The following is a 23,698-nucleotide window of genomic DNA, read 5'->3' on the forward strand; positions in this document are numbered from 1 at the left end:
AGATAAATATGTTAATGAAGGAAGCATGAATGTGATATGATGTAAATATTATCGGGTTTTGTAACGTTCTAAACAGACATTGTACTTAGAAATTCTGACATGGTGTGAAAGTAAATTATATATGAAATATATTTTGTTTTAATATTAAAATAAAATAAAAACTTGATTGGCTTAATGTATTTATTTATTGTGTTTGTAAGGCTGATATAAAAGTTATTATTCATTTAAAACGTATAAAAAAGTATTCATTAAAAAAAGTCACTATTAATGAAGTGCTAATTCCCACATAATTTTTTTAAATAAATATTTATAAAACTTAAGTAAATATGGCAATTTTACAAAACACTAGAAATTGAAATAAAAAAAGAAGGAAAACCAAACAAAAATCTACAGTGTCTAATTTTTTATGCTTTTTTTTTTCTTTAAAAAGGATAATTTAAATAAATACAACACTCGGGGACCTGATGGAAAATGTATTAACTTTCTGTGTAAACTGTAGCTCCACTTCATCACTCCACTCTCAACACTGAAAATGTTGCGCTCCCACTTTAAGTTAAGAGATAAGTTTCGATCTCGCCCATCCACAAAGACTGAAGAACAGGAACGCTTCAGATTTGATTGACGACATTGATTCAGGCACCTTTAGCACTTCGTTTTAGTGAATCATTCCCGAAATAATGTTTTTATTCCATACTTAGTACAGCTGAGTTGTTTTAACCACCAATTCCAAAAGCCTGCAGCTGAGTCCGTGTGAAAGTTTCTCGTGACAGGGTATGAATATTCATTAGTCATCAGAGACATCCTGGCTTATGGCTTCATATTTTTGGCCAATCCTTGTCTTTAATAGTGATGTAGGGAGGACGTGCGATTCACTTTATGTGAATATTTTATTTCAGACCACCCTCTGTGTGTCTGCTGTATGAATAATTTACGTAATATAATTATAAGCTGCTTCAACAGACTGCACAGCTCCCTGCTTACTGTAGGTGGCGCAGCGGCGAGCACAACCACCATCATCACCAACTCAGCTCTCTAATATGCTCACTGCCACTCTGGAGAGCTTGCAGTCATGCAGGAGTTTCATTCTCTGGTGCTTGCTGTTTTTTTTGTTTTTTTGTGAGTCAGGGGCAACATCAATGTTGAAGTCTCCTTCAAAGGCTAAAGCCAGGTATGGATGGTTCATCAAGAACTCTCCCAGTTGCCTAGTCTTGGCAAGGCCAGATTTTTTTTTTCCCCAGCAAATGGCATTTTTTTTCAAATTATAGCTTATAAAGAATATAATACTTAATAGTTAGTGCAGCTATAAAAACTTTCGTTAAAACATTATGCTAAATTTTGCATACTTTTGCAAAACGTTGTGTTGAAATTTTTTAGCAAACAAATATGGGAAGAAAAAGTAGGAAAGTAGTTCCATCATTGTTTGAACAGTATTAGTGTAACACAATACAAATTATGAGATTCTCCATACTATTTATGCCGTGTAGGGTCATGAGGTGTCTGGAGCCTGCAAACTCAGGGTACAAGCTGTGGTATGCCCTGGATAGGTTGCTAAACCATCACAGGGCACAAGCAAACACACTTACACAACCATTTATAAGTTACAGACAATTTTGAAAAGACCAATCAGCCTATGTCGCTACATGGTCTCCATAGGAGGAAACTGAGTGCTCATAGGAAGCCCACCAAGCACAGGGAGAATATGCAAACTCCATGGAGAACTCAACCCTGAGGTACACAGCAATGGCACTGGCTACTGAGCTACATTATCAAGTTGAGTCATAATTCAGAATAGATTTGCTGTATTAAACTGTGGCTACTTGACAGCAAATTCCCAGGATGCTTTTCTTGCCAGTCCACCCCTGGTTACTGCCATCTGGAGGCAAGTAGTGGAGAATGTGGTTTGCTATGACCACTTCCTTTACTGTTGCAAGTGTTCAACCACTTCCTCAAGTTCAATGGCACTCACTGCAGATCTGCTTACTACTGTTACCACGGCTGTTTTTTTTTTTTTTTTTAGAATTCCAGCTCTCCCTGAACCAATGGTCAACAAATAAATTCCTTCTCACCATCATTTATTGCTGCCAGTGCTGATCATGCAATCAAGAATCATTTCATTCTAAACCTGGTGCTAATTCCATTGCACCAATTCTTCTCTATGTGCAAGCTCTGGATTGGAGATCAACAAATCTGTCAAGAGCCAGTTCTTGTTGTTGTGTTGACAAGGACCTTGGTAGTTATATACTGGGTCTTCCCTGGATGCAACAACATGTTCTCGAGAATTCCAGGAAAGACTGCAAAATTACATGTTGGTCAGCATCCTTCCACATCCACTTTCTCATTACTCCTGGAGTCACATGAGCATCCATGGTGATTAAGAACCTTGAAACTCCAGTTCATGAAACATTTCCTGGAGTATGATTTCTTTAAAGCAATGATCAGTAAAGCCAATGACCTGTGCTTCACAGAACTTATGATCGCACCATCTAGCTGCTCACAGAAGCACTGCATCACAGAGTGTACCCCATCGCAGGAATAGACCAAAATCATTCAGGAGCATTTTTGCCAGAAAGCTTCCTTTAGCCAAAAGGAACTATGACATTGACAATGGGAAACGCCTCATGGTAAAGCTAGTATTAGAGGAATTACAGCACTGGCAGGAGGGGAACCAGCATTCTGGATCCACACAGTCCACAAAAACCTAGAGTATACCAAATCAGCCTTGTAGCTGAACTCATGTAAGGCCTGGTGGGTTAAACTTCATTCTCTTATCATCCAGACTCCACAAACACCATTTATGACTCCCTATTTTCCCCTGAAAGCCCATGAAAGAATACATGCTGCTTAAATACTTTTTGGGGGTTTTGTGGGACCTGGACTGGAAGCCTTTATCCCTAAGCATTGCCATGAGAAGAAAACTTTTGTCCCAGCTCTGAGTCTGGCTCATCCTTTGGGCTCACACATCTCGAGCTATAAATCACCCAGTAACCCAGAGAAACTAACTCAGGGAAAGTACTGCTGGCCAAGTATGCACCTGGGTGTCAAACATTTTGTCTCATCAATTCCTCAGCTGGTAAGTTCTTGCCTCTGCCCCACCCTAAAGACCCTGGTCACATCTCATGCTCAACATTATCCTGAATCTCCTCCTTACAAAAAGCAAATTCAATTGTGATCATCTTTAATTACATCCCCCAGTCTACCCAACATGTGTTTGAATATTTTGGCATCCCAGAGAACATTGTAAGTGACAGAGGGGTCCAATTCACATCCAGCGCCTGGTGTGAGTTTATGGAAAAACTGAGCGTTTCAATAGGTTGCGTCCTGGCTACATACATACATAGAAGGTGGGACAATTTCTGAGAACATTGTGTGGATAATCTGGAGGGTTGGGCTCAATTTCTTTCGAGGTTAAAGTATGCTCAGAACATGTTCCAACATGATGTCAGGCTTCTGCCAGAATCAGCATTGGACTTTATTTCTCAGAACACAGTGTGGGATACAAACATGGCCACAAAGGAATCCAAGTCCCAATGAATATGCTCAAGTTCACCTGATGAATACTGACTAAACACCTCTAAAATACACACTGAGTTCTTTTATTGATATTAAAGTTTTGACCTTTAAGGTTTTTTTAAACAGATTCCTGTTGCTGCCCTACCCATTTCGTATTGTTTGCTGATTGCCTGACCTTTGCCTGTTTAACATTTCTGAGTTTACTGATTCCCATGGGCATAACTTAAACATATGTCGTGTGGATCTTCTTAACAAATTAATTTACATTAATACATTTACATTATTATTTAAAAATTAATTAAAAACATATTTTGCTCTTGCTGTAAATTCACCCAGATTGTTAATACATTGCTGAATCTTTGTATACACTTGGCCACATAAATAGTGAGGGTTCTTTGTAATTATATACTACTATATACGCTACTGGATGCATGTTTTCTATCATCCCTTTCCAAATCAGTACAAGAACAGAGGAAGATACTTAGCTGTATGGGCTGTCTTCAGTTCTGTTAGTTCGTAGAAATCTCAGTGAGGAAACTTCCCCAGATCCTCAGTGACAGTCCTGTTATTGACCAGATGTCATAAATGTGGCCTCAGGTTCCTACAATACAGACATGGTGAGCTCAATGGTGCATGGACGTTCTTCATTTGCTCATAATCGTCTTCACATACAGGCCAGGCACAAGCGATTAGCGCGCTGTCTAAACCCAAAAACACCTCGTCCATCTTCCCTGATGTATTAAAGGCAGAAATCAGATCACAAGTATGGCTTTCATAAATCAAATGTGTTGGCAGTCATCCGACGTTCTGATGTGGAAGTCCAGATTCTTCCATCATTCCGAGCTGCTCTGTGGTTTAACGGCCTAGGTTTTTTTGCATGATGTCGGTTTGTTGCCTTTTCTGCTATGCCTAATAGTTAGAAAATGGAGACAGTGCTCACATATGCAAACTCGTAAAGTGAGACCTTTTGCTGAGGAAAGGTATAAAGCTCTGGTTAACATTTTACACATTTATTAGCGTAGAAATTTAGGCAAACTTGGTTGGTTTAGGGCTATCCCCTTAAACACCAATCCTTTGTGTGATTTCCATAAGTTAAATTAGAGGTCTCCCTATAACCTTAAAAGTTATACAGAGGCCGGAAGAGGTTTAATTCAACCTGGTCGAGTGATTAAAAATAAATAAATTATGGTGCTACAGTATTTAATTTGAAGAAACTCACATGGGAGGCCATAACTTATTTATAAGCGATTAAATTACAGTATAAAGTACTGAAATAAAAAGACAATATCACCTTGTTGTCAGCGATTAATTTTTTTTTCCTGAAAGAAAGTAACATACAAACTATTAGTGTGTTGATTTATTGGAGCAAGTTGTAAGTATTGTAAGTGTTCGAAGTGAATGTGCACTGCCTCGCTGTAGAAAGTGTTTATATTGTTCATGCAGATTCTCAACCCAGGATCCTCGAACAAAAGCTACAAAAGGAGCCACAGAACCTCAGCAACAAATCGGAGGAGGGCATTTTCTTATATGAGGTCACATTAGAGGAATAAATAAGAATGCATAAAAGTTTTGTAATAATAATTGAATGTAAATCTTAATACAACTATATATACTGTACAGTCTGTGCAAAAGTCTTTAACCCCGTCTCCATGTGTAGCTTTGAGGAATAGTTCTCCAGGATTCTTGAGGGACTTTTTTGGTCTTTTACCTAGTTTTTGGCCCCAGTCCCTAAGCAGTTTCAGGATTTTTTTTTGAGGTACTGTGACCTATGAGTCAATCAAGCATAAAAACACCTAACCTAAGGCATAAAAAATAATGAAAGATGATCAGGCCGTTGATTATTATACTGGTGATGCTGAATGATGAGTTGTTGAAACAAACGAGAGGGGAAAAGAGGTTGCTGCTGAGGTTGTTACATAAACATACTGTTGAATTTAGGCACTTTGCAACCTGGTACAGTAAAACATTACCTCAGAGTATTTAAAGCTCTCACCAAGCATTTTTTTTTTTAAATAAAGGGTTCTTTGTTTTTCGGGTTTGTTGTTCGGGTATTTTAGCTTTTAACAAGTGTTGAACCCTGTTGGCTGGGATTGTTGACTTTTAATTTTAGGTTTTGTAAGAGCTGAAAAACAATCTAATGATCCCTTTCTAGACTTGATGCTTGGGGACTGGCTCTGAAAACTTTTGCCTGAAGACTTGAAGATAGATACATACAGTGCGGCAAAAAAGTATTTAGTCATCGACCAATTGTGCAAGTTCTCCCACTTAAAAATACAGTATGAGAGGCCTGTAATTTTAATCATAGGTATACCTCAACTTTGAAAGACAAAATAAGAAAAAGTCCAGAAAATCACATTGTAGGGTTTTTAAAGAATTTATTTGCAAATTATGATGTAAAAATAAGTATTTGGTCAATAACACCCCCATGCTTCACTACGGTGTTCTTTGGATGCAATTCAGCAACAAGTTAAGTTTTTACCTAAAAGTTCTATTTTGGTTTTATCTGACAATATGCCATTCTCCCAATCCTCTTCTGGATCATCCAAATGCTCTCTAGCAAACTTCAGATGAGCCTGGACATGTACTGCCTTAATCAGGGGGACACGTCTGGCACTGCAGGATTTGAGTCCCTGGCGGCGCAGTGTCTTACTGATGGTAGTCTTTGTTACTTTGGTCCCAGCTCTCTGCCGGTCATTCACTAGGTCCCCCCGTGTGGTTCTGGGATTTTTGCTCACAGTTCTTATGATCATTTTGACCCCACGGGGTGAGATCTTGCATGGAGCCCCAGATCGAGGGAGATTATCAGTTGTCTTGTATGTCTTCCATTTTCTAATAATTGCTCCCACAGTTGATTTCTTCACACCAAGCTGCTTAACTATTGCAGATTCAGTCTTTCCAGCCTGGTGCAGGTCCACAATTTTGTTTCTGGTGTCATGTGACAGCTTCTTGGTCTTGGCCATAGTGGAGTTTGGAGTGTGGCTATTTGAGGTTGTGGACAGGTGTCTTTTATACTGATAACAGATGCCATTAATACAGGTAACGAGTGGAGGACAGGGGACCCTCTTAAAGAAGAAGTTACAGGTCTGTAAGAGCCAGAAATCTTGCTTGTTAGTAGGTAACAAAATACTTATTTTCCACCACAATTTGCAAATAAATTCTTAAAGGGGTCATACAGGCCTACATGCACTATTTTAAGCTGTTTGGACTGAACTGTGTGTTAGGAGAGTGCGTACACAACCACTCTACGATGATAAAGAACCGCCCAGTGGTTTTCTTTTCGTTTATTACAGTAACATCCCCCTTCTGAAATCAGGCCAATCACAAATGCCTGTCGATGTGACGCCAAACCGACAGAGGCCGCTCCTACACTAGTTGATTGACACTGGTGTTTTAGCAAAGACCCGCCCCGAGTGAGAAGAAGCTGTCGGCCATTGTTTTTCGCCGCTGGAGCAAAATGACGCCTAAGCGAGTGTTGTGTACAGTTGTTGGGTGTAATAGCGAACACAGCAGTCGTCATTCACTACCTAGGGTTAGTGACCTAGGGTACCTACCTAGGGTTAGGTATCTGAGCCACTGAGGAGGCAGTGGCTGAATTTAGTTTTTAAAGCTAACGTCCCCGCTGATTTACCTAAATGCGTTCATGTTTGCGATAATCATTTTTCACCAGACTGCTTTATAAACGCGGGTCAATATAAAGCAGGTTTTACTAGGAAAATCGGATCTGTACTAACGCTTCGTGTTCCTGCTTCATCTTCACCAGGCTCGGTGAGTGTAATTTATTTTACTATGACTCTTTGCAGATCGCCTTTTCTAATAATCACGATGAATGTGGAGTGTAAGTTAACTTATACTCTCATAGAACATGGTTATGGCATCTTCTCTGTGTACATCCGTCTCTATATAATCCCTAATCGCCCGTTTATAATAAACAATGCATTAAGGTGACTGTCTAGTTGCAAACTGTGTACGTAGTCGGAAAACTATATTATGCTTACCTTTGTTACGTTAGATGGTTTATAACGATGTCTGTCGAAGATTAAGAAGTCATGTAAACACATCAGTAAACACATCGCGTCCGTATCTCTCTCAGTAAGTTTCTCCGCGTTTTGTTGTTGTTGCTCGCGGCAGCGCAACAGCCCGTTAATTCATGCCCATGCAGTGATGAGAAAGACAAACGGGTCGATGCATGTCCATTCTTTTAATTTCTGCATTGTCAGGCGATATTACAAACTTCCGCGTAGGTTCCGTACTTAAATCAAACCAAAAACGACTGAAGAAAACAGGCTCGGGCTCCATATTCCAGCGTTTTCCAGTTTGGACTGCATTACCCACAAAGCATTGCCCGCACTGGACTACACTTCCGTGGCTATACCCCACGTGTCACGCCCCACAGAACTGGGGGGGGGGGGGGGGGCTCAGCAGAGGTCATAAGCATTTAAATTAGCATGTACTGAAACAGGTTGCTGAGAACAGAGCTAGTTTTTACCAGGTAAAAGTAGTGTTTTTTTTACACAATCCTTTTGAATTTTTAATTAACGTATAATACAAACTTTTCATTAGGACCCTAAAGATCATATTAACATTTAATGAAAAATATGATGTGTAGGACCTTTAAAAAATCTGGATTTTTTTTCTCATTTTGTCTCTCATAGTTGAGGTATACCTATGATGAAAATTACAGGCCTCTCTCATCTTTTTTTTAGTGGGAGAACTTGCACAATTGGTGGATGACTAAATACTTTTTTGCCCCACTGTATCTATCTTTATCTTTAATTAATGTTTCCTGTACAACAAAAAGACATTTAAGAATTTAATAATGCTGTGGTATGACAACCATTCACACAACATGCATAACCTGGGAATTGTTTCATTATTCTCCAGGCAGTGTGTAACAACTTTAATCCAATGACTTACATTCTTACTTGCATTTGAAAAATTATGAAAAAAAGTAAGTGATATTTTATCTTTGTTTTACATGGTTTGGGTTTCTGCCTCATAACACAAGTGCCACTCATAATTAGAAAGGAGAAGAAAACTGTCTTAAACACTTCTGTGATTTATCATTTGCATGTGGAACTCATCCAGTTAAGTTCTGTTTTTCTATGAACGAGGTGTTGAAATGTGTTTCAGATTAGCCATAGTTTCCACTGCCAGTAAGGCTTAATGCAGGAGGTTTTTCTCAGAGGATAAAGAGAGCTTACATTACCTAAGGCATTACCAGTTGCTACATGGTTTCTAGACTTCATTCATTCTTCGTTTTAGCTGTTCTTACTGTCAGGAAGTAAAACACTACCACCCTTTTACCTTCTTTGGATTAAGTTTTCTTTGGCAAATAAAATCAGAAGCAGAAAGAAAGGTGTATCCAGGCTCAGAGAATCAAGCCAACTTAACACAAATTACAAGGATGCTCGTAAATTCAGAATAGAATGAACAGGCCCCAGATGCAGACTTCTGAAATGTTATTGTTTCTATAGTATCAGTGTTTAATCCAGTGTCATCACTTTGCGACAGTCAGTCTGAATCTTTTATGATAGGTTTTCCAACATCTTCAGGAAAAGGAATTTACTCTTTGACATTTCTCAGTAATACGACATGACTAACTAACTTGTTTCATGAATGTCTTAGAAAATGGCTATCAACTAGATATAGATAAATACATGACGCCATAATTTATTTGGTTATAATTTATTACATTGGTTAGTACTGTGGCCTTGCTTCTCCAAGACTGATGTTTGATTACCAACGTGTGTGTGTGTGTGCATGTTTGGTATGCTTTATTTATTTATTTGATGTTTTTTTTATTGCAAGCTGCAGAAATGACAGTGTCATCACACATACTTCCAGATTTATTAAAGTTATAGTGTGATTGTTTAAGCAGTCCACCCTGGCAGAAACTGGTTCGTATCATCAGCTGCTTACCAGCTGAAACCCTCCTATTGCACATAAGGGACACATTATTCAAAAGTTGTCAAAGGTTTGGCATCATCTAATTTGCAATAGAGAGTGGAGAAGTTTTCAATGTGCTATTTTATTATGATCCTTTTGACTACAGCAGTGCCCTGGAGAATCTCACCTGGTTTTATACCAGAACATTTTGGTCGACTAAATGTAAAATCTGCTTTTGCTATATATTTTTATAGAGCACACACACTTCACTTTCTTTCCCTTCTTCTGTTCTGCAGGACGTAGCCATGCATTTCCACTCTGCCTGTGGATTTGCCTTGGTGATACAGATTTACCTGATGCATCATGCCCAAGCAGGGGCATATTATGGACATCAGCAGCTGGCCCAGCAAAACCAACCACTGCTGCAGTTACCTCATATGCCACAGGGCAAGGAAGGGATACCCCAGCAGCAGTATTTAGGGAAGGAAATGCTGTCGCATGGAAATGATATGCCCGTGCTCCCATACTATGGAAATGAACAGCCACAGATGCCCTTTCCTTTGGCAAACCCAAACCTAGGCAAAGGTATACATATAGTCCAATATATAAATCACATCTATGAATACAATAGATTTGCCATTGTACTATTGTTGTCTATGTCATACGGGACATACATTATGTAAAGAATTAGCAGGAAGGTAGTTCACATTTACTCCTTATTATTCCATTTCCGCTAAATTTCACAATTAATTTGTACCAGAGCAAGAAGCACAGCAAGAACTCAGCCCACATTTCTTCAACAGCCGTTTTTGTTCAGGTTTTGGCCACATTTGCGTCATTCAGCTATTGCTTGCCATCTCATGATACAATGAAGCCACTGAAAAGCTCACGTTCATTTAAATAACTTGCCTGGTTTGCCATAAAATATAATATAGCAGCTATGGAACATACTGTAATTAACCCACACAGTGATTTACATTTTTACCATTTTTTTTATTAAGAAAATTAAGTTGAAACATGTTACACACAACAAATTGTGTTTCTAGGACCTGTATATAAAACATTTTTAAAAAGCTTTGGAAGCTGGCACTATGTAACTTTCTGATTGTTTCAGCCTTTAAGCCAAGTCAGCCATCAACAGATCACAGCTACCATATTGACCCACTGCTGAGTTTATGCTTTTCCCAATATTCCCTTTACACAGCCCACATTGAATTATATCTTTTGACGTTACATTCTCTCCTCAGGTGAAAACTTCCTTCGAGGTCAGAAAGGTCCGTTAGGTGAGGTACCTTGCAATACCTTAAATATAATTACACATTTTTCAATCAGTACAAAAATCCATATATACAGTATAATGTGTATTCATAATTTTGCATTTCTTCATCAGGTGAAAATATCCTCAGAGGTCAGAAAGGTCCTTCAGGTGAGCTACCTTGATATATCTTGTGTATATTTCTGTACTTTCTGTAAAAAAAATATACAAATAATGTTTTTTTCTTTCCTCAGGTGAAAATATTCCCAGAGGCCAGAAAGGTCCTCCAGGCGAGGTTGGCCCTATGGGACCACGGGGACCTCAGGGGCCCCCTGGACTACCAGGTCAGGGGATTTCAGGACCGCCTGGAAAACCAGGCCTACCAGGCCCGCAGGGATACCCTGGGATTGGAAAACCTGGTATGCCAGGACTTCCAGGAAAACCTGGAGGAATTGGATTGCCAGGACCAAAGGGTGAAATGGGACCAGGTGGTGGTGTGGGACCAGTAGGATTGCCAGGACCTCAAGGTCTTCCAGGCCCACCTGGGTTACCAGGCCTGTCAAAAGCAGGTGGACAGGGATTACCTGGTCAGCCTGGGTTTCGTGGAGAGCCTGGACAAAAGGGTGCTCCAGGAATTCCTGGGCTTCCAGGACCTAAAGGCGAGTTTGGACTCGGTCTTCCAGGATTACCAGGTGTAAAAGGGCCACCTGGGCCTCCAGGGGTACCAGGTCCAGGGGGACTACCAGGAGTGGGAAAACCAGGACTAAATGGACTACCTGGGGCCCCAGGAGGGCCTGGTAAACCTGGTCTCCCTGGAGAACAAGGGTTATCAGGACCCCCTGGTGAAGAAGGACACCCAGGAGTTCCAGGCCCACAAGGGATTGGAAAACCTGGTTTGGATGGTTTTCCAGGGCCACCTGGTCTTCCAGGTGGAAAGGGAGAGCCAGGTCCACCAGGTTTTCCAGGAGGTCCAGGTTTACCTGGAATTGGCAAACCTGGATACCCTGGACCAAAAGGTGACCAAGGACATGGTGGTTTACCTGGGCCTCAAGGTCCAAAAGGCGAAAAAGGTCATGGTGGATTTCCTGGAATAATTGGCCCACCTGGACCAGGTGGTCTTCCTGGCCCACCAGGTCACATGGGGCCCCCAGGTGGCATTGGCTTCCCTGGACCAAAGGGAGAGGGTGGGGAAGTTGGGCAGAAAGGGCCAGTAGGTCCAAAAGGTGAACCAGGTCCTCCAGGACTCCCAGGAAAATCAGGGCTCCCAGGATTAGCCGGACAGACAGGACCCAGAGGCTTACCTGGACATTTAGGCCCTCAGGGTGAAAATGGACACAAAGGATTGCCTGGTCTCCCCGGGGCTCCTGGCAAGCCTGGACCAAAAGGGGAAGGTGGCTTTCCAGGAGACAAAGGAAGTCAAGGTCCAATAGGAATTCCAGGATTAATGGGACCAAGTGGACCGATTGGGCCTCCTGGACTTCCTGGACCAAAGGGAGAGTACGGACCACCAGGGAAGCCTGGGCCACCAGGTGAAGGAAAGCCTGGTTTTCCAGGCCCAATGGGTCCACCAGGGAAACCAGGTCCTGGTGGATTTCCTGGTAAACCTGGAATACCTGGCCTTCCTGGTCCTCCTGGTCCACCTGGGCCTCCATCTGGTGATGGTGCTGTTCTTCCTGACATGGGTCCAGGGATTGATGGGGCTAATCAAGGAGCCTATAAGAAAACCAAGCCTGGATATTACATTGGCAGAAATGTTTTTGAGATGCCTGCTTTTACTGCTCAGCTAACAACACCATTTCCACCTGTTGGCACGCCTGTGGTGTTCAACAAGATCTTGTACAATGGCAACCAGAATTACAACCCCCAAACTGGCATTTTCTCCTGCAGCATACCAGGAATTTATTATTTTGTATACCACGTCCACTGTAAAGGGGCCAATGTGTGGGTGGCTCTGCAAAAGAACAATGAACCAGTCATGTACACGTATGACGAGTGCAAAAAAGGTTATCTGGATCAAGCTTCAGGAAGTGCAGTACTGCCTTTAAAGTCTGGAGACTCTGTTCATGTTCAGTTACCATCTGATCAAGCTCCTGGACTTTATGCTGGTCAATATGTCCATTCATCATTCTCTGGATATTTATTATACCCAATGTAATGTGTCAGATATGATTCATGTAAGTGGTAGGAATACAAAATGCACATATTTGCTAAGAATTGAAAGCACAGAAATTCAGTAACTTTATCTGTATTCTTTTGTGAGTGAGTGAGTGTCTAAAAGGTGGCAGAAGTGAATGTGTATTTAGGTGAATTACTCCATTTAGGATGTGCTTCACCATGCAGTTTACATAGTATAGGTTACATTTACATACATTTCATACAATAAATATTCAAGTATCAAGAACACACTCCTCGACATATTACCTGCCAGTATTTATATGATACAGGGATAATATCAGCTACATAGCATTCAATACAATAATCTATACATTGTTCTCTCATTCTTTGTATGGTGCAGCATATTTGCTATGGTATATTTTGCTTTTCCATGTTTCTTATCACATCACTTTACAGTAGGTTTGGAACCTTTTTCATTTGTGTTCCAGAATTTCAGTTTTGTTTACTGATACAACCTGGGAAATAATTATGAAATATGTCCAGTACTGTGCAAAAGTCTTGCACCAAACCATATACGCTTTAGTATAAATGTTTTTATACATGTCTATCCTGTCTGTATTATATCCAAAACCATACCTTCAAATTGAATGCATAAATAAATAAGATTACAGAAGAATATTTGCATGTCTTTAAAGGAAGCAACACATTACATGACAGACCAGTTTTCAGATGGAAACAAACAAAACAAAACAAAAAAACCTAACGTAGGCTTCTGGGTTTTACATGAAAATAGAAAGGAGTGAGTGTGACAAAGTTACCAGAAGTTGTTCAGCACACTGTTCAAATTCTCCAACATGCCCGGTAAAACCTAACAACTATTTTATTTACTGTGGACTGTGCAAAAGTCTTAGCACATACAAAAAAAAATGGCATAAAAAATATGCTTTTGAAAAATTTCTGCCTACGAGCAACATGTATAAAGAGTAATAAAGACTGATAAAATAAACACATTAACACAAGTTAACATTTTGTATGAAAACTTACATACAAAAAAACAAATTCAAAATCAGACAAAAAAGTATTTTAGACACAGATTTTTATTAGAAAACAACTGTTAGGTTTTACTGAGCGTACTGGTGAATATAAATACCTTTGTTACACTCACTCCTTTCTATTTTTATGCAAAACCCAGATGCGGACATGTTTTTTTTTGTTTATATCTGAAAAATGGTCTAGCTTGTACTATAATGCTTTCTTTACAGCCATGCATCTATTCTCCTGTAATGTTATATAAGTATTATTTTAAGTTAGATATGGAAATAGTGAATGATTTTGTACAGTACATAATTATGCAGACACAATAAACTTATATAATAAAATTAGTACTGCATAAAATATGGTGCCTAAGACTTTTGCATAGTACTGTATATGTGTACATATGTTTTCTGTTGTTTTCTTTCCCCTTTTTTCCCTTCTTTCCTTCACTTTTTACAGGATCAACATAGTATCATTCCGATACATATTTAAAAGTTGGTTTAGCGGAGTCAGATGCTGAAAGGATTTCTGTTGGGGTTCTTTTTTCTTTTTCTCTGTAATTTATTTTTGTTGTTTTTGTTTGTTTTCTTTTTTTATTTGTTTTACTACTGAGTCTGTAAGTTTGTAAATGTGGGGAGAAAAAGTGATGGAACATACAAAAAAGGGGTTCTGATTTTCAGACTGGTGCTAAACATTTAATTGAATGAGGAACAATAAAGTTAATAACGTGTTTTTTTTTTAAATAAAATTTAATTGATGTTAATTTTGGGTTTATGTGTGATCTGTCCATTGCATATAATAAAAAGGAAAAACGTCTTCTATTTAACAAGGGATATGTAGATATTTTTTGTTAGATAATTCTCATTGAGTTTTTTACCTTTGACCTCTCAAGGGGTTTTTCATGATTGTTTTATTGATTGACTCATGTAGACTAGAGTTATTAAAGTGCTTAAAGAAATGCTTAAAGCTTTTAATAAAGAGAATCTCGAAATGGCCCAGGGACAGACGGATGGCAGAAAAACTGCATAGAGTTCCTAAATATTAATAATTAAGCAACATTTTAGTTTCACAAATATGGAAAGAATATTTAGCCTGTCTGATTTCTTTCTTTAATCTCCATGTTTTTCTTACGCTTTATAATAAGTATTGTCACAAAAGTGGTGCAAGATCATCAGTTTCTGTTAGTCCTTCCTTTTTGTTTAGAAATATCACTATGCTACATTCAGAGCCTCAGAAAAATGATAATACAGTTAAACCATGGATTGCGAGCATAATTCATGTTGGAAGCATGCTTGTATAACAAAGTGAGTTTCCCCATAAGAAATAATAGAAAACTCAGATGATTTGTTTCAAAACTCATATGTTATATATTACTAAATATATTCATATAAAAAATAATAATACAAAAATGTACAGTAAATATAAATGTATATGTGTGAAGGCGTGAGAAGGTAGGGGGCTACTGTGTAAGATGACTTTCAAACACAAACTAACGGAAACACTACTCTGTCTGAAAACTTCTTTAGAAAGGAACCTCTTTAATGACACTTGTGTGCACACACATCAATGTAATCACTGCTTTTAGACAGAGAGAGACTTTAAATCTTAAACAAGGAACCCCTCTAATGACACACATGGTCAAAATCACGCATGCACGAATGTGGACTATACAAGTGACGCATGTGCACTGGACCGAGCATGGGAGATCATTACCCATAATCCCCTAGCGTGTAAGAGGGAAGAACCATTGGCTCAGCTCTGATCACAAGACGCTCTGCAGACAAAGTGCTTGCATACAACTTGTATATCTAGATTTTTGGAAGGGGCTAAAATGCACTTGATTTATTATGTTGCCAATAACTCCTGAGGTTTTATTAACCAAAGTAAAATCCAGGCCCCAAAGGAGAAACCAAGAGTCAGTGATTAGATCAGATGAAAATGCAGCAATCAAATATGGTCCAGAAATATAAACAGTCCCAGATATTTGCAAATTCCTTATCTGTTGAAGATAGCTTGGTGTGATTAGCGTCTTAGGCTTAGAGATGTCCCGTAGCGATGGTGATCCAAACCCCCGTCTGAGGAATATGAACTCGATATGTGACAAACGTATTTATATGAGAGTGTGTGGTTCTACAAGGAATAAACTAATTAAATTAAAATTGTGAATTCTCATGCATCAGAAACGTGCACCATGTGCTAGCAGTATAGCAGAAAAATGCTGAGTCATGAAGGTATGGATCATCACATAACATCATACAACTTACAGTCGTCAGTGACGCACACTAATAATAATCAGAAAGGGTGAGACACCCACAAGTGACTTGTTATTACACCCATTAGTTGCTTGTCGACAGAAATGCACAATGTTGACTAACGTGCCTTTGACGAATTTGTAAATTACCCAGACAAATTTGCCCAGGAAAGCCACCTTCTTCTCCGTGCTTGTCTCTGACCAAGCCACGCCCACCTAGTCACATCTAAATGCTGATTGGATAGCTGTTTTAGACTGATCTCAGTACAGCTCTACATTAAAGAACAAAAACAAAACCAGACTTTTTTACACAAGACCTCAGTCGTTTATTATGTTAAAATTTATTTTAAAAATTTTGCTAGTCTTGCAAAGCAATCACAATCCAAGCCTTCACTGTATATCCCAGGCAGAATTTGAGATTGACATCACTGTAATAAAATATACACCAAAGATAGAAAAATCATAAACATCTAACTATCTCATCAAACAGAAATCATGAACACTGGCACTAACTGACACAAGTGAGGCCTGCAGTTTTTTAAATGTTGCTCTGGGTTCTTTTACAGTATAAACTCCTGGATGAGTCGTCGTTGTGCCCTTGGAGTAATTTAGGCAGGCCGGCCACTCCTGGGAAGGTTCACCACTGCTCCAAGTTTTCTTCATTTCTGGATAACTGCTCTCACCGTGGTTCGCTGGAGTCCTAAAGACTTGTAACCCTATCCAGACTAATATATACTATTGGTTATATACTCAGTTACTTTGTTTCTCATCTGTTATTGAATTTCTTTAGTTCACAGCATGATGTGGGATCTTTTAGCATGCTACACTTTGTCATACAGTGATTTTAAGTAATTTCTTGATTTAACAGGTCTGGCATTTATCAGGAATTAGTTTTTTACATAGTGCCAAGTAGGTTTGGGCAGCTTACCCCCGAACACACACACACACAGATGTTGCCCTCACCATCTATACAATGTTGAGCTTAATAAATATATATTAATCAAGCTTAATCAACAATCAAATTTAAAATTTAATATGCATTAAAAGTGAAATTTATATTTGATTCTAATTATTTTTATGCAATTAATAAATGTGTTAGTCATTAAGGAAAACAAAGTAAGTTTTATTTATAAATTGTTTTAAACCCTTAAAAAAAAATCCACAGATCCTTGATCCTTGCCGGCAATAGGTATATATCAATGGTGGTTATATATATATATATATAATTTCTTATCTGAAAGCCTTATCTGTGTGCGTTAACGCAGCCAGAATCAAACTGTGACATCAAACTGTGCCTTTGGGTTTTTGGATATGTTAGGTAAAATAAAAGTTATCATTACTTTTATAAAGGGTCATTACTATTACCAGAATAAGGGAATGACATCGCAAAAATGTGGAAAATGAGCATCACTCACTCATCGTCTATACCGCTTTATCCAGTAAACAGGGTCATGGGAGGCCTGGAGCCTATCCCAGGACACTTAGTGCAAAAGGCAGGGCACATCCTTACATTTACAGACTTATTGTAAACACATTACAAACACACACACTATGGGCAATTTGGGAACGCCAAATAGCCCAATCTGCATGTCTCTGAGAGGAAACCGGAGGACCTGGAGGAAACCCACCAAGCACATGCAAACTCCATGCACACAGACCTGAGGCGGGAATCAAACCTGGACCCTGGAGGTGCAAGGCTACAGTGCCAACCACTGTGTCACTGTGCCACCTTAAAATGGACCTCAAAATCTTTTTTTTTTTTTTTTTTGGACATAGAAATGTTCCAAAAATAACATGAAAAACACGTGATCATGTGTCCCTCTGCTATTTCTATGCATATGTGACCCTATTTATTACTTTTTTGCTTAGTCATGTTTGTATAGTTGGTTTAAATTAAATAAAAATCATATTGCCTGGGTTGTACTGAAAAAAAGGATGTCACTCTGGACTGCACAATCCTGAGCCCTAGATATGTTTATAAAAAAAAAAAGAGAAAATACTAAAAAAAAAAAAAGGCTAAAATACTCTGGGTTTTAAAAGGTCTAATCCGTCTTCCTGCCCAGTAGAGGCGCTGCAAGTCAGTGCGGTGCCTTTTTTTTCCTGTCACAAACTTCACGGAATAAAAGGCACCGAAGAAGAATCGCGAGCTCCATCACCGGCTGTGTCTCAAATGCGTTTCAGTGCATGTATAGGACACGAGGAAGAAAGAGTAGAGGATCGAACTGATCTTCAGTGTAGTGCGCTTCTGTAGGGTGGATAGAGGTGATTTGGGATTTACCTCTAGCGTGTTAGCTTGCTCGGAAAGTGTCTGGTGGTTGCATTGAAAGTAAGTCAAGTCCACTTCCCTTATCTATATGTTTATATATTCTAATATAGCATTTAAAAAAAATAATTGTATTATTTTTCAGATATTTCTGAGATCCTGTAAGAGTTGGCATTTTGTCAAGATTTTTAGTTTCGCTCACGTCTTTGCACAACACACTGAATTTTAAACGAAACGTCAGCACAGACCTTAGCCCCCCCATCTTTAATTCATAAAACAAAACAAAACAAACAAACAAACAAACAAACATAACGTGACGGCTCAATAAATAACAGGAAATTAGACTTCTTTCATTATTTGTTATTAAGGTAGCTCAGTTCGCTGCAGCTCTGGATTAAAATGTGGAAACTCGAGGTAGAACTTCAGGAGAGTCGAAAAAAAGAGTCGATTCGAACCGAATCTTTGGAATCGATTTACAAGCCGCTTGATGTTAAACAAAGTCTATTCGCGATTGTTATATAATACTAGATTTACTTTTTTTTTTAGACACGAAACATGTGAAGAGGCGAGCAAAGGAGTGGAATTGAGCATTTGATTCCCCTCTTATGGAATCAAGTTCAGAGTCGATTCTGAAGCTCTTGACTTGGGTTAATCTTTCACAGAACAAGAACTTAAGAACAAGTTAAATACACAAGGTCACTTATTAATTTGTGAACAACTTTGTGTAACAAAATATTTTGCATCTCACATACCAGAGATGATGATGATGATTATTATTATTATTATTATTATTATTATTATACAAGTATTATAATTGTGATATAAAAATGGTGAAATGTTCCCAGTTTCAAATAAATAATAATCTATATAAATAAAAGAAAGGTTTTTATCTGTACATTGGTCAAAATTCGCTCTTTGAATGACAAAAGTGTTTTATTATTGAAAACTGTTTTTTTTCAATGAAAACTGTCTGGACAGAATTAACTGACTTTGAGTGAAAGTGTGGGGTAGAAGTGAAGTTCTACCCCACAGGGCCAGATTATAAAACAGCTAGTTTAAACAGCGTACGTGACAAACTGTGGGCGCATCTTAAATCGACTGCTGGACAGAATTTAATGAAAGTTTTGCAGTACTGTGCAACCTTGCATTACGAGCATAATTCGTTCCAGAAGCGGGCTCGTATTCTAAAACACTCGTAAACCAAATTTAATTTACCCATAAGAAATAATAGAAACTCAAATTATTCATTCCACAGCCCAAGAAAATAAGTACATAAAAATGATTAATATAAAGTAAAAATAAAACAAATTAACCTGCACTTTACCTTTAAAAAATCCCGACAGATAAGTGTTTCCGTTTATGCACGCAGGCGCTGTGTGTGTGTGTGTTTGTGTACGTGTGTGAAGCTTAAGTAAGAGGAGAATCTTACTTTCAGCACCTCATGTCTCCCCCTTCTCATCTTACACAGTAAACCTTTCTCCTTACACACACATGCACAGACATTAACGGAAAGACTGTTTTGTTGGAAAATTTAGCAAGAAGCATCGCTAATGGCACTCGTGTGAGTGCATACTTACGGAATCACTGCCTTAAAATAAAACAAACAAACAAATAAACTTGCACTTTACCTTTAAAAAGAATCGCGACAGAGCAGTGTTTCTGTGTAGAGCAGAGTGTGTATGTGTGTGTGTAAAGCAGAGAGGGGTACACATGCACTTACAAACACAAAATAAAATATGTTTTACACACACATGGTCACAGTGTTATGGTAAACAGCGCACGCGCACATGGATGTTGATTATACCAGCAAGAGACACTTGCTGGCACTAAGACCCAGCAGGGGAGACGAATACCCACAATTCCGCAGCGCAAGAGAGAGAGGGAAACCGTTGGCTTAGTTGTGATCATGTGATGCTCGGCTTTAAAACAATAAGCACATGCGTGAAACATGATACTCTGTGCTCGTAAACCAAGACGTGTTCGTTTTTCAAGTCAAAATGTATTAAAAATCTTTGCTTTTTTTGAGGAACACTCGTAAACCGCTTTACTCGCAATCTGAGGTTTCACTGGACTTTGATATCTGCCTGACGTTTAACCTGCACCATAAGTCAAATCTAAATGTTGAGTAGAATTGATGTTATGAACAGTTAAGTGTCGGATTTAATAATCTACTTTAAAATAATCTACTAATGCGCTACTGTCTCAATGTAAACAAACACCTGCACCAATAGATATTAATTAGAAAAGATAAAGTGAGTATTTTTACTGGGATTAGTTCATATTGTCACTTTGGCTGAAATAACAGCGCTGAAGTGGTCTAAGGGAATTTTAACACGAAATACTTTATCTTTATCCGGTTTACTTTTTCCATTGATCATCTGTGGTTCACTCTCTGATCACCGAACAGGGAGTGTATTTGTCTGACGACGAAAGAAGGACAACTTGGTGTAAACAAGGCGTAAGATACTCAACCTTACAGAATGGGATTTCTTTGTATTAATAAGTTAGACAGAGAGACAGACAGACATGTACATGGGCTTCAACCTGAAATATTATTATTATTATTATCACTGATTACATTAAAGATCAGCAGTTTTTGTTTAGGTTTAACCATTCAATTGTTTCTACAAACTCTTTAACCATTAAACTATGAAGTTTGGTTGTCATTTCTAATTTAAATTAATGTAAGAAGACATAACTTTTTGAGTCATGGTGTTATAGGAAGATAATCAACTCTGGTTTGGAAACACGTCATCACACTCCCCTGTAATTATTTTATTAATTTTGGGTATTATGAATATTTTCAAAATTTCTCACCTAAATCTCCCATCATGCTTCTTGATTACTCAGGGATTCGTCATGGCTTCGCGGGCCGGACCGAGAGTCGGTGGGACGGATGGAAGTGACTTCCAGCATCGGGAACGTGTTGCCTCACATTATCAGATTAGGTGTGTGTGCATGGTACTCAATACTGTTATATTGTTCTTGTGCAGCGGTTATGGCGTAAGTCAGCAATGTTCAGGTCAGATCTCAGACCAGTTAATTTGGCTGAGCTGAAAGGTTTGAAGTGTTTTCAGCGTAGTCCTCTGTTGACCAAATGGTCTCTTTCTCTTTATCAGTGTGGCACTGAAATCGGAAATCCGAAAGCTGAACTTTGCTCACATGGCGATCTGGGCGTTAGTGTTGGCCCAGGTGGTGGTAAGCCAGCTGAATTTAATCTCCTACAAACTGGTGGCCAGCCCCTACCAGTGGGAGTACCCATACCTGCTGAGCATCGTCCCCACCGTCCTGAGCTTCATGGCAATACCGAGGAACAATATCGGCTACCTGGCCGTCTCCATGATCTGCGCTGGGCTGTTTTGCATCGCGCCGATCATCTATGGCACCATGGAGATGTTCCCTGTGGCGCAGCAGCTGTACCGGCACGGCAAAGCGTACCGCTTCATCTTTGGCTTTTCCGCTGTCTCCGTCCTCTACCTGGTCATCGTGGTAGCTGTGCAGGTGCATGCCTGGCAGATATACTACAGCAAGAAGCTTCTGGATGCCTGGTTTACCACCACACATGACAAGAAGAAGAAATAAAACTGGTTACAGAAATGGACAAACAGCTTAGGCCTATTGTTTATCATCATTAACATTATCACCATCATCATATTATTATTATTATTCTTATTGTTTGTTTTTTTCGAGGAAGACCTAATCTTTTTCTTTAATGACTTGAGATGACAAACCCTCACCCAGAACGCTCTGAACTTGTGAACCTTTAGCTCTCCTCTCTTCCTTCACTGATCAGATTCACATTAGTTTTGAGATTCATTAATAATTTCCTGTCACTAAAGGTTTCATTGCATCTTAACCACACCCATAAAGAAAAAAAAGGTTCTTCTGTACTATGTGAACTCATTTATTTTTTCTACTCAGGTACACAAAAAAAAAAAATTATAAAAAAAAATCAAGAAATAAAAATGGACCGGAAATTTGTACTGTTGTACTTATTTAAGCGCTAAATAAAGCTGGTATTTTAAAAGAAGCATTTGTTGGGTTGTCATTTATAGGTCTGCATAATTTATAGTTATTTTATATGAAAAAAAGATATTAATAACCGATCACGTTCACCTCCAGCAGGCTGGTCTTGATCATGTTTTCTTTGGCCACACTAGTTTTGTTCCTTTTCCCCCTCTACCGGTCCCTCAACTGTTTTTCTTCAACATCACAACATGTCTGTGTTGAGTCTCATTAAATGAAAAGTCTGCTTTCTACTGTACATTTACGTACAGTTATGCAGGTACGATTCCCATAAGCCCAAACCCCAGCCAATGATCCAGTGCTAGTCGCAAGCCTGGATAAAATGGGAGGGTTGCATCAGGAAAGGCATCCGGCATAAAACCTGTACCAAATTGTTGTCTGGATCAGTTGGTCCGCTGTGGCAGCCTCTTAACGTGAGCAGCCGAAAGACTAACAACAACTGGTATTATGTAGCCAAAAGGTGAAAAGAATAAACCATAAATGGAGTTGGACAGTCCTGAGAAACCTAGAAGATTTCCATTTCCTCTTATTCCATTTTAGATTATCAGCTCCGTTAACTTCCCTGTTCAAATCCCAAATAGTGTTAAATGGAAAGCTATTGCACTAGGTAGTGCACGAGGGATTGTACACCCTGCACTGTAGGGTATAAATTCTCTGGTTCCACACGCCGAGTAAACATGGATTTGGAGGTACGAGGCAGTGCCCACCACTACACCACCATGCCGCCTATTTATATATTTGGAAGATAAGCATATAAAAGAATCATAGTGTCGAAACCAAAGTCAATCATTATTTCCGTAGTTTTCTTCTGAGAATTTTGGGTGTCACAGTGGCGCAGTGGTTAGCACTGTTGCCTCAAACCAACAGGTCAAGTGTTTGATTTTCTCTGGGTGTGGAATTCATGTGCATGTTCTTTCTGTGGTCCGGGTTCTCCGGTTTCTAAAAGTCCAAAGGTTATTTGGAATGTGGTTATTTAGGTTAGTATAACCTATCACCTAATATCGGTTATTTAATGATATAATTAAAGTTATTATCATATCATTAATATAATAAAATAATATAATTATAATATATTTCTTGGCTAATTGGAATTCCCAGATTGTCTATAGTGAACAAATTGCATGCTTGACCTGTCGAGTGTCCGCCTTGTTACCCGAGTCCCCTGGGATAGGTGCCAAGCCTCCTGTGACCCTGTAGGGGATAAGTGCTAAAATGAGTGAGTGAGTGAGAATTTTGGATGATTTTCTCTCACAGTTTTGTCCCAATACGTAAATCAGCATGCAGTGTAGTGCTATGAAAATGCATTTGATCCCTTCTTGATCTTTTAATTTTTGCATATTTGTCACACTTGAATGAT

General features: G+C 38.9%; 2 protein-coding genes across 4 annotated transcripts in view; both read left to right on the plus strand.

Annotated features, from left to right (window-relative positions):
• col8a1b (collagen, type VIII, alpha 1b) overlaps positions 1 to 13,442 on the plus strand; it is a 20,402-nt gene extending 6,960 nt beyond the window's left edge. Inside the window, exons 2-5 of one of the 2 annotated variants that reach the window (XM_053492455.1) lie at positions 9,693 to 9,981; positions 10,644 to 10,679; positions 10,787 to 10,822; positions 10,906 to 13,442. In XM_053492455.1, coding sequence (XP_053348430.1) covers positions 9,702 to 9,981; positions 10,644 to 10,679; positions 10,787 to 10,822; positions 10,906 to 12,806 — 2,253 coding nt within the window. In that variant the 5' untranslated portion in view covers positions 9,693 to 9,701 and the 3' untranslated portion in view covers positions 12,807 to 13,442. Of the gene's footprint in view, positions 1 to 9,692; positions 9,982 to 10,643; positions 10,680 to 10,786; positions 10,826 to 10,905 lie in introns of those variants that run through there. The other variant, XM_053492456.1, reaches the window with a different exon arrangement.
• A 4,803-nt stretch (positions 13,443 to 18,245) lies between these two features.
• On the plus strand, positions 18,246 to 22,345 carry jagn1b (jagunal homolog 1b). Of its 2 annotated transcripts, none has more exons than XM_053492705.1 (3): positions 18,246 to 18,378; positions 21,166 to 21,263; positions 21,435 to 22,345. In XM_053492705.1, exons 2-3 carry the CDS (start codon positions 21,175 to 21,177, stop codon positions 21,895 to 21,897), a joined length of 552 nt encoding a protein of 183 aa, XP_053348680.1. In that variant the 5' UTR covers positions 18,246 to 18,378; positions 21,166 to 21,174; the 3' UTR covers positions 21,898 to 22,345. The 2 variants fall into 2 exon arrangements, with proteins under 2 accessions (XP_053348680.1, XP_053348681.1); XM_053492706.1 differs by lacking the exon at positions 18,246 to 18,378 and adding an exon at positions 18,862 to 18,996.
• The last annotated feature ends 1,353 nt before the right edge of the window (positions 22,346 to 23,698 follow it).

The sequence above is a fragment of the Clarias gariepinus genome, chromosome 3 (assembly GCF_024256425.1).
Source record: "Clarias gariepinus isolate MV-2021 ecotype Netherlands chromosome 3, CGAR_prim_01v2, whole genome shotgun sequence".
Taxonomy (NCBI): Eukaryota; Metazoa; Chordata; class Actinopteri; order Siluriformes; family Clariidae; genus Clarias; species Clarias gariepinus.

Bases quoted from the DNA above. Each gene is read 5' to 3' on its own strand.
- jagn1b (XM_053492705.1), top strand. From the start codon at position 21,175: ATGGCTTCGCGGGCCGGACCGAGAGTCGGTGGGACGGATGGAAGTGAC. The intron at 21,264-21,434 runs GTGTGTGTGCAT...TCTCTTTATCAG, and splicing joins GCCTCACATTATCAGATTAG to TGTGGCACTGAAATCGGAAA.